General features: G+C 33.0%; 1 protein-coding gene across 2 annotated transcripts; it reads left to right on the forward strand.

Moving 5' to 3' along the window:
- The first annotated feature begins 2,213 nt into the window (after window positions 1-2,213).
- On the forward strand, window positions 2,214-9,420 carry LOC148308770 (methionine aminopeptidase 1-like). Of its 2 annotated transcripts, none has more exons than XM_088261157.1 (6): window positions 2,214-2,511; window positions 2,612-2,882; window positions 3,962-4,133; window positions 5,692-5,864; window positions 7,166-7,424; window positions 8,174-9,420. In XM_088261157.1, the coding sequence occupies exons 1-6, from the start codon at window positions 2,487-2,489 to the stop codon at window positions 8,267-8,269; spliced, it is 996 nt and encodes a 331-aa protein (XP_088117283.1). In that variant the 5' UTR covers window positions 2,214-2,486; the 3' UTR covers window positions 8,270-9,420. The 2 variants fall into 2 exon arrangements, with proteins under 2 accessions (XP_088117283.1, XP_088117282.1); XM_088261156.1 differs by having other exon boundaries at window positions 2,214-2,383.
- The last annotated feature ends 228 nt before the right edge of the window (window positions 9,421-9,648 follow it).

The following is a 9,648-nucleotide window of genomic DNA, read 5'->3' on the forward strand; positions in this document are numbered from 1 at the left end:
TTTTTGTATAAAATAATCGCGAACTGAATAGTTTTGTAATAATAATTACAAAAAAATACTGTTTTGTGTTACCTAAATACATATGGTATTTTGAAATTTATTCAAGCGATTTTAAAAGTCAATTTAACCTTATATGTAGAATACAACACCCATAAACATAAACAATAAATAATAAGTGTAAGTCCCTCTCCAAGCTCTTGTGCTTGGAAAAGGACTGACATTTACTATTTCTTTTTGTCGGAGAGAACTGCCTTATTAATTTTAAGATTATAAAACAGAAATGTCTAGAAAATGAACTAAACTGAAAAAAAAAAAATTCTTGTAACTATGTAAATTTAATTAAATTAAAAAAGCAACTCGGACGTATAATGTAACATATACAAAAGTATCCTCCATAATTCTTCAGACCTCATACATTTTCATTAAAACCTTTTTTCTCCGTAGGTTCGTTACAAGGTGGTAATAACATGTACCTCTGTCTGTAGAGTCAAACTTAGGACTATGGTATTTACTATGAATACGCATTTAAGTACTTGGGTACTACAGAACTCAGTAGAGCGTAGTTTTATGCTTATTGCTGTCTTTTATTAAAAGGAATAAAATTTATTACAGAGGCGTATTCGCTTACATAACATAAAGCGCCCGTTCTCTAAATGCTCACAGTTCGCACGTCACTTAAGTACCTACGCGGAATCTGTAGGTGTAACTACGTACAATCTGTCAGTGTACCTACCTATGTAAATATTATCTGTATGTGTGTTCACATGTCATGTGTTCACAATGGGTGGCATGCCTATCTGCATATATTAGCTAAGCTTTCCACATTATTTTACAGCTTTAACGTAAACGCGGTGGTTAGTGGTTAGATACTATCAAAACAACACAACTGACTTCCAATTCGTCCGGGAATTTCCCAACGGGAAAAATCCGAGAAATGAATTTCCCTGTTAAGAAAAATACCGAACATTTATGAGTAGAACTCGTATATATTTTCAAATGATACGGATGTTTTTGCTGTGTACAAGTTATATAAGTGTGTAGTAGTACAAATATGCAACTACTAGTGCCCTAGCCACTGTTGCTACCCTACCTAATGTTTCTTCTTTATTTTTTTATGTGGCAGTAATGTCCTTCACCTTTCCTCTTTACTTAGATCATCAGGATTTGATAAAAGACACAGGACTAATGAATTGATGAACAAGATAAGAAGTGTCATTGAAAAGAAAGGTATCTTGTTATTTTAGCCCTGTTCCTTATGACTTATGATGGTTGTCCATATAATCGCCGGATTTAAAAATTTTGAGCCGAAAAGACGCACGGAGAAAAAAAGAACGATAATAATAATTAGCGATAAACAATATAAACAAAACGAGTTCTCACTCTAAACCTTTCTTAGATCCGTAAAAATACTTACCAGTTTGTTTGTTTTAGGTTTATTTAACGGATCTAGAGAGTCGGGATTAAGCTATTTTAACCCTTCTATTCCAAGTCTTCTTCTACCATTGTTATTGGTGTGACTTATGTTGCATTGTTACTAATTACTAACTACCAACATAGAAATATCTCTCAAATTACTGAATTGTATCAAGTATAAGTCATGGCTCTCTGGAACGATCTCAGTTACTAAATTTTTATTTCTTTCTCAGTCGTTATTCAATTACTATAGTTATATCGTTATTTATAGTTTCATAAATATTATAACCACGATGATAAAATTTGATATTTTATTTTCTACAACAAAGTCTAGAAATGCATGTAGTTAATTAACACCCTATTCTATTTAAATTGAAATAATAACATTTCTATTATATAAGTTATTAAGTGGTTAATCTGTGATTTTGCTATCATCACATCAGTATAGCATCAGTTTGCGAAAATATATATCACAAACGAAAAATAATACTGTTTTAATTACGCGGCAAGAAGAAAGTTACGATCGAATCCAAATATGCATAAACACGCATAACATATCCTTAAAGTAAAATTGTTTTTACAATTATCCATAAAACGCTTAAATAAACTCTCATTATATGTTTTTTTAAATGCAGATATAACGTTTATTTCAGTATAAAAAGACCAACGTCCGATAATTCGTTAACTCCGTAGTCGATACTATCAGCTACCGACAAAAATGAGTTTTTGATTTGTTTATGGTCAATATCAATAAGTTGGCTGCAGTGCTGCAATGTGCTTCTAGATTTTAGTTTATGACGGAAGAAAAAAATGGCGGCTCTCGGGGTTTGTGAAACTCCGGATTGTAACGAAAAAGCAAAATTACAATGCCCCACGTGTGTCAAGCTCGGCATTCAAGGCTCGTTTTTTTGTTCTCAAGAGTGCTTTAAGGGTTACTGGAAGACGCATAAGGTTATTCACTCTTTGGCCAGTAAGTGTATAGTTTAAGGTTATGTCGCGCCGATTCTCACCCGCCTGTCTGTGATATAGCTCTGATAATTGTTAGAAATAAAATTGTTGACTGAACTGTCGCCATGCTAACACGAAAGAAGGCGCGAGGTGAGATCTTGCATTAGCCTTTTTTTAATACTGAGATTTGTGCACGCTTCTATTTCGGTCCGTATACGTTGTCTGACGTATTGCTATTTGCGGTTTTCAGAAGGAGAGAGCGGGAACGGAAAGAAAAATGGATTTGACCCATGGCCAAATTACATGTATACCGGGAAGTTGAGGCCGGCTCCTCAGACGCCTAAAAGGACAGTGCCTTTAACTATTGGGAGGCCGGATTATGCTGATCACCCGTCCGGTTATCCGCTGTCGGAACAAGCGCTTAAAGGAACTTCTCAGATTAAGGTTCTCGATGATGATGAGATTGAAGGGATGAGAGTTGCCTGCAAATTGGGGAGAGAAGTCTTAGATGAAGCCGCCAGGTTAGTTGAATATATTAATGTTACTAAATTTGAACCGTTTTATGCACATTGTATACTTATTTATTTTATTTAAAAGACTGTACAAGATCTACATAGTTTATCTTGTACAGTTGAAGTATATTTACATGTTTATTGTTTTATATATTGCCATGTATTAGTTTTGTTTAATTTTTTATCTTTCTTGTAACTTTGTTGTGTGTCTTGTTAACCTTAATCCCTTGTCCCAAAATGTGAAATTACTCATTGGGAATACATTGGAAGAAGAGACATGAGGGGTTGATGCTCTCGGGTGGCATTCTAAGGACATGTCCCAACCATGTCCACCTTCTCCTCTTCAGGACTTCCAGTATGAGGGGCTGTTGAGTTCTTCTCCTCACATCGTCATTCCTGACAAAGTCATACCACTTTATACCACTGCGAATACTGATTCGCCTCAGGCACCTATTTTCAAAACTTGCTAGTTTCTTGCTAAATTCCGATCTGTACAATGTTTTTTGTCTCTTGCGCTAACCGAATGTATGCAAATAGAATGCTTATAAGCGTCTCCCATTCTCTACCAACAGTATGTAAAAGAGGCTTTCAAATGTTTCACGCAATAATAGGCACCCGTAATAATGACAGGCGCCGTGGCGTAGTTGGGTTGACGCTCGACTGTGAAAAGGCTTCGCGGGTTCGATTCCCGCCAATTGCAAAATGAATTCAAGAAAGATTTATTTTCAACTGGTCTGGGCGTTTGTGATGTATTTTTCACATTTACCTTCCCTATCCTTAATATCCTACTTGCAGACAAGCATCTAAAATAGACGCTTTGCGAGTTATTCCTTTAAAAAAAAAATTGCTGTTTTGGTGGAGAGATTCTAGAATCTGACCTATTCGGCTGTCCAAACTTAAAACACAGTAAGGGACATTTTTTTGCAGTACGTTTTTTTTGCATTTTTGGACAAAGTAGAATCTACTTAGTTCAAAAATGCAAAAAAAAAATGTACTACAAAAAAATGTCCCTTACTGTGTTTTGAGTTTGGACAGCCGTATTGTGCTTGTGTGCGTTGCAGTAATTTAAGATTTGTGTTATATTTCAGAGTGTGCGGCGTTGGTGTGACTACAGATGAAATAGATCGGATAGTTCATGAAGCGTGTATTGAGAAGGAATGTTACCCGAGCCCGTTGAACTACTACGAGTTCCCGGCCTCGTGTTGCACATCTGTTAATGAAGTCATCTGTCATGGTATACCGGACCTTAGGCCCCTAGAGGTAAAGTCATCATTCAATATAACAGTAGAGATCCAAAACTGATAAATAATATGTGTATTAAGAATGTTCAAATTTAATTTGTACGTCATATGCGGTTTCTTAGTGTGTGCTTATATCGCTTACTCCTTTCAAGAACGTCATATATAAAAAATCGTCAATTTTCAGTTTTTTGCATGTTTTCGGAACGCCTAGAAAATGTACTATATCCCAGCAAAAATGGCATATTTTTTAACTTAATATTTACCCGCTACAGGGCTAAAAGTGTTGTTTTTGCATTTTGAAGAAAAGGTATTGTTAGATTTTATCACAGTAAAAAGATTTGTCGCACAGTAAAAAGTTCAATAAATGGCTTGATATTTATTTTTAATACATTGTATTATATTTTTAAACTTTTAAAAATGATCTCCTGAATTTTTTTTGATTTATGACGTTCTTGAGTGAGCGATATGTCCAATACGCTACTTGTCCTCACACAGTTAAATATCCTCATTTTTTATTTAGCTTTAAGGGCACATAATGAAGTAGAAGATTATGTATATTGTGCTTTGGTTTGGAGCGGTAGCTCTTTCAACAGACATGACAGTTTGATCCTGTTATTTTTAATGTCAAAAGACCTATGCTGATTCTGTCTGATTGTAAAGATCAGAAACATAAATCGATGTACTCCAGAATCAATGATGCAAACTGTTTTTTTAATAATAAAAATGTTGAATCCATATGGTCCTTGTCACAAACAAACTAAAATATCTCTCTAACCCTTATCGGCACCCAATGGTGCATAGGACACTGTATCGTAGTGTTATCTTGATCGTTACTTACATGAAGGCAAGGTGATCCTCGTACACTTCAGGGACCAGTCCAGGGTAATAACTAACTAAAACTAACTAACCATCACGCCGCTTCCCCGCAGGGGTAGGCAGAAAGAATAGAGCGCCACACCACTCTGTCCTTGCAAACATTCTTCGCCTCTTCCACGTTCATGCATCTCCTCATACATACCCGCCGATTGTTACGACTCCTAACCTAACCACTTTCAAGTATTTGGCATACCTGATCGTGCCATGTTTTTCTCGGTCTTCCTCTGCTTCTTTTCCCACTAACATTCGCCTCATAAATTTGTTTTACCGTTCTTTCCTCACTCATTCGTTCTACATGTCCAAACCATCTCAACACACCTTTCTTAATTTTATCGATAATGCTTATCTCAGCTTTGCATTCCTTCCTTATTTCACTATTCGCACATATATCATACATCGTTTTGTCACACATTCTTCTGAGAGATCGCATTTCGACTGCATTCAGTCTACTTTCATCCTTCGTAATATTAAATAAGTATTAGAGCGAAAATCACTAATATTTTCACTCCTCATGGTAGCTAAACACGCTAACCATTACACCACGGAAGCGGACCTAAACTCAAATAAATAAAAAAATAGAATACAGAAGACCTGCGATTTTCATAATATTGCCATTACATAATTAGAATTTCTGTTAATGGGAAAGTTTTTTAAATTTTATGACATTTATGACAGGTTATTTTTTATTGTTTGGCTTGCAGGATGGTGATTTGTGCAATGTGGATATTACAGTGTACCACCGTGGATTCCACGGCGACTTGAATGAGACATTCTTCGTTGGAAATGTTTCGGATGAACACAGAAAGTTAGTTCGCGTCACTTATGAGTGCCTTTCGAAAGCAATTGATGCCGTTAAACCAGGCGAAAAATACAGGTACATTTTATTTTATCTATAGTCTGTTGGTTTATGTGATTATGGCGTAATTAGAATACCAGAAAGATCATCATATATTTGATGAGCTTCAATAATTGAGTATTATGTGCACTCTTTATAATTTATATTTGTATATTAACTTTTACCATAGCATTCACTCCTTTCAACAAGGTCAAATATCAAAAAACTTGATTTTTCAGGAGATCGTTTTTAAAGTTAAAATACTATAAAATGTATTAAAAATAAATATCAAGCCACTTATTGAATTTTTTACTGTGCAACAAATCTTTTTACTGTGGTAAAATCTGAATGTTTTTTCTCCATTTGAAAAATATTTAGTATGTTTAAAAAAATAGTTTGATAATACCTTTCTTCAAAATCCAAAAACAACACTTTCTGCCCTGTAGCGGGTAAATATTAAGTTAAAAATATGCCGCTTTTTCTGAGATATAGTACGTTTTCTGGGCATTCCGGAAACATGCACAACTCAAAATTGACGATATTTGATAAATGACGTTGTTGAAAGGAGTGAGCGATACATATATGAAACCTAAGAATTTGTGTCCATAATATTGATTTTTATTGTAAAAGTATTTTTTTTTTATTTCTACATACATAACTCATCTCAATACATAATTTTTTGTCAAAAGTTCGAAAGTAAGATTTTCAAAGAAAGAAACAACTTTCTACAATATGAAATGTTAGCAATATCACAAAAACAATTATGTATATTGATTAGTTAAAAATATCTAAAAGAGTTAAATTTTCCTTTTGGTATGTCAAGCTTTTGGTATGTATATAAAAGTACATTTTTTTACAGCATTGCGGGACTTTCGCAACTCAAAATTTGTATTTAAATATTTTAGAAGAAGCATTTGACTTGCTTTGATTGTGTCTGGTCTTCATATTTATCATATGGCTATTTATTTTTTTCAATAATTTGATGAAACAAAGTCTTTAATAAGCTAATTACATAACGACGATGCATTGTTGTAGTTTTCTACAGAACAGCTTTAAAAATCTCACTTTAACATTTCAATTTTGAAGTGTGACGTTGTTCTCGCTAATATGTACCAATAACATGCAAATAGTGCAGTTTTTTTCTTAACTTAAATACTATTTTTATGGTATAAGGGAAATGTAATTTAAAATAGTCAATAAATAAAATTCACCCACCACATAAGTTTGAGGTTGTTATTTATGTTTTTAAATCAACGTGTGTGCTGATCATTCTCGTATCCTCAATCAAACTCTTCTATCAGTAAAAGAACAACCAAACATCATTTTGTTAAATCTTGCAGGGAAATAGGCAATATTATACAAAAGCACGCCCAGGCGAATGGTTTGAGCGTTGTGCGTTCATACTGCGGGCACGGCATCCATCGCCTGTTCCACACAGCCCCGAGCGTGCCGCACTATGCAAGGAACAAGGCCGTGGGGGTGATGCAGCCGGGGCACTGCTTCACCATCGAACCCATGATCAACAGTGGCGGCTGGAGGGACGACCAGTGGCCTGATAAGTGGACCGCCGTCACTTCGGATGGATCCTGGTCTGCACAGGTGACTAATTAGCTGTTCTTTAAATTTTGGTTGAATTTAGTATGATTTGTTTTTGCATATTACTTTACGCTTTACCCTACAACTCTACTCATAACATCTGATACAAAGCACACTACTGAATATCAGTATTCGGGTTTCGAGCATCAATGTAATTAAAAAAATTAAACCTTTTTTACACCAATAGCAAGAAAAAAAGATTTTTCACGGTTTATCATGAAAATTGCTAATCTTTAGCATTTTCCTTTGTTGATCTGCTATTTTTTGTAACCTCATATTTGGATTTAATAATAATATTCGCCAATTTAGTAATATATTATTTCGAGGGCGTTTCTTGAAGATGGATGGACTAGAAAGTGTATTAGTTTTTTTATTATTTAGAAGTTTTTAAAAATGAAAAAAATATGTTTATCAAAAAATGTTTCTCATTTTTGTACATACCAGTCTTCAATAGTCATTGGCTTATTTTACTGTCCATCTTTCAAAGTAGCATACTTAACTTAATTGATAAAAAACAGTAATTTTTGTTTAAATCTTTGCATGTATTATTGGAAAAAAAGATATGTATTATTTTGGATCTAAATGTTTCTTAGGAGAATACATTCTATAGAAATAGACTGTAAGGCCAATAAATTATGATGCGTCTTATCGAAATATGTATTATGATTTGTCTCATTGCAGAGCCCTTTCTTTATACTGTAAATTTTTGTTCACATAATGGTGTTATTCATATTTTATTTTAACTATTTTAGTTTGAACAAACTCTGCTGGTGACAGAAACTGGCTGTGACATTTTGACTCGCCGCAGGACGGATGCCGGAACTCCTCATTTCATGGACAAGAAATAATAAACCTAGTTTGGGACAACCCATTTGCCTTTGTAATATCATACCTACCATGTGGGTGTATCAATACACACTTAAAGCGTCAAGATCTTTACGATTTTTGCTTACTTGTGTATATGCAGATCATTTTTATGTAACACGTTTTTGCCTTTTTATTATTAGTTGTTTGTTTTTATATGTTATCAAATATTAAGCATAACATAGGTTCTTCTCTCCAGTTCCATTGAAGTAGTTTGAAGAGACTTTTCATTTTATTTAAACGAAAGCCAGAATTAATGTCCCTTGGATATTTATCAATTTTTAGGGTTTCAAAGGCTGTAGAAGGTTGAAATCTACCGGTGTATTATAATATTTTCTTTTTTCATACAATATGTAATCAATCTTGGGTCTATATTAATCTCATTAAAATATAATATCATTTAAAAATGCTTTGTGAATTTTTTACTTTTTTTTTTATAAATTTTTTTTTACAACATTCTATGTACCTAAATTTATTATATCATGAGCATACTGTGACAACTACTGACATCTAAAAAAGTAAGAAAGTAAAAATTTATAAGCTTCCCAATTTTTAAGCAGGTTTTATAAAATGGTTTATTAATTTTGAATTTATTGCTCTGATTAAAAAAATATATAAAATTTTTGATTATGATTCAGATATAAAACATTTAGTAAAATTACCGTAAAAAAGACTTCAGTTTTAATATTGACCATTTTTCTTGTATTATTTATAATGAGTTACTGATCAAAAGTAATACAAATGTATTCTACTTTCTTTGGAAAGCTTTCTTAATGAACTATGTAATTAATATATGTTTCTTCTTCCTTTTTTATATTATTTGTAATTTCCATTTATGTAAATACAAGACTATAAAGATGTGTCAATACTTATTTTGTTAATCTTACCTACATCGAGGTTGCATTGTTGGTTGTATTTCATTTTGTATTATTATTTTATTTTTAATTATCAATCTCTAAGATTGTAAAAAAATAAGCAATAATTCATATATTTTTCTTATGATACTAATAATCGAAATAATGAAATTGTTGATAATATGTATTGTTGAGTTATCAATTAGTTGAGCTTTTTTAAATGAATTTTTGTAAAAGAAAAAATATGATCACTACTCATAATAAAATATAATGTTAACTGACTCTTGTTTGATTTATTGAATAGTATGAACAACTTTTTATTTATCCTCCCTTTCTTATTGCCTTGATGCAGTGTTATCTTGCATAACTGCATGGATTATCAGTGATCTGCATCAGGTACTATTTCAGAACAGAATGAATTTGCTCAGGAAGATTGTGCGTGATAGTCAAATGTGTAACCATTACACTTTGTAAGCAGATTGAAAGTTATTGATTTTGTTGATTAAAAA

This window comes from Brachycentrus maculatus, unplaced genomic scaffold, assembly GCF_059751285.1.
Source record: "Brachycentrus maculatus isolate JH-2025_06_01 unplaced genomic scaffold, ASM5975128v1 h1tg000148l, whole genome shotgun sequence".
NCBI classification, from domain to species: domain Eukaryota; kingdom Metazoa; phylum Arthropoda; class Insecta; order Trichoptera; family Brachycentridae; genus Brachycentrus; species Brachycentrus maculatus.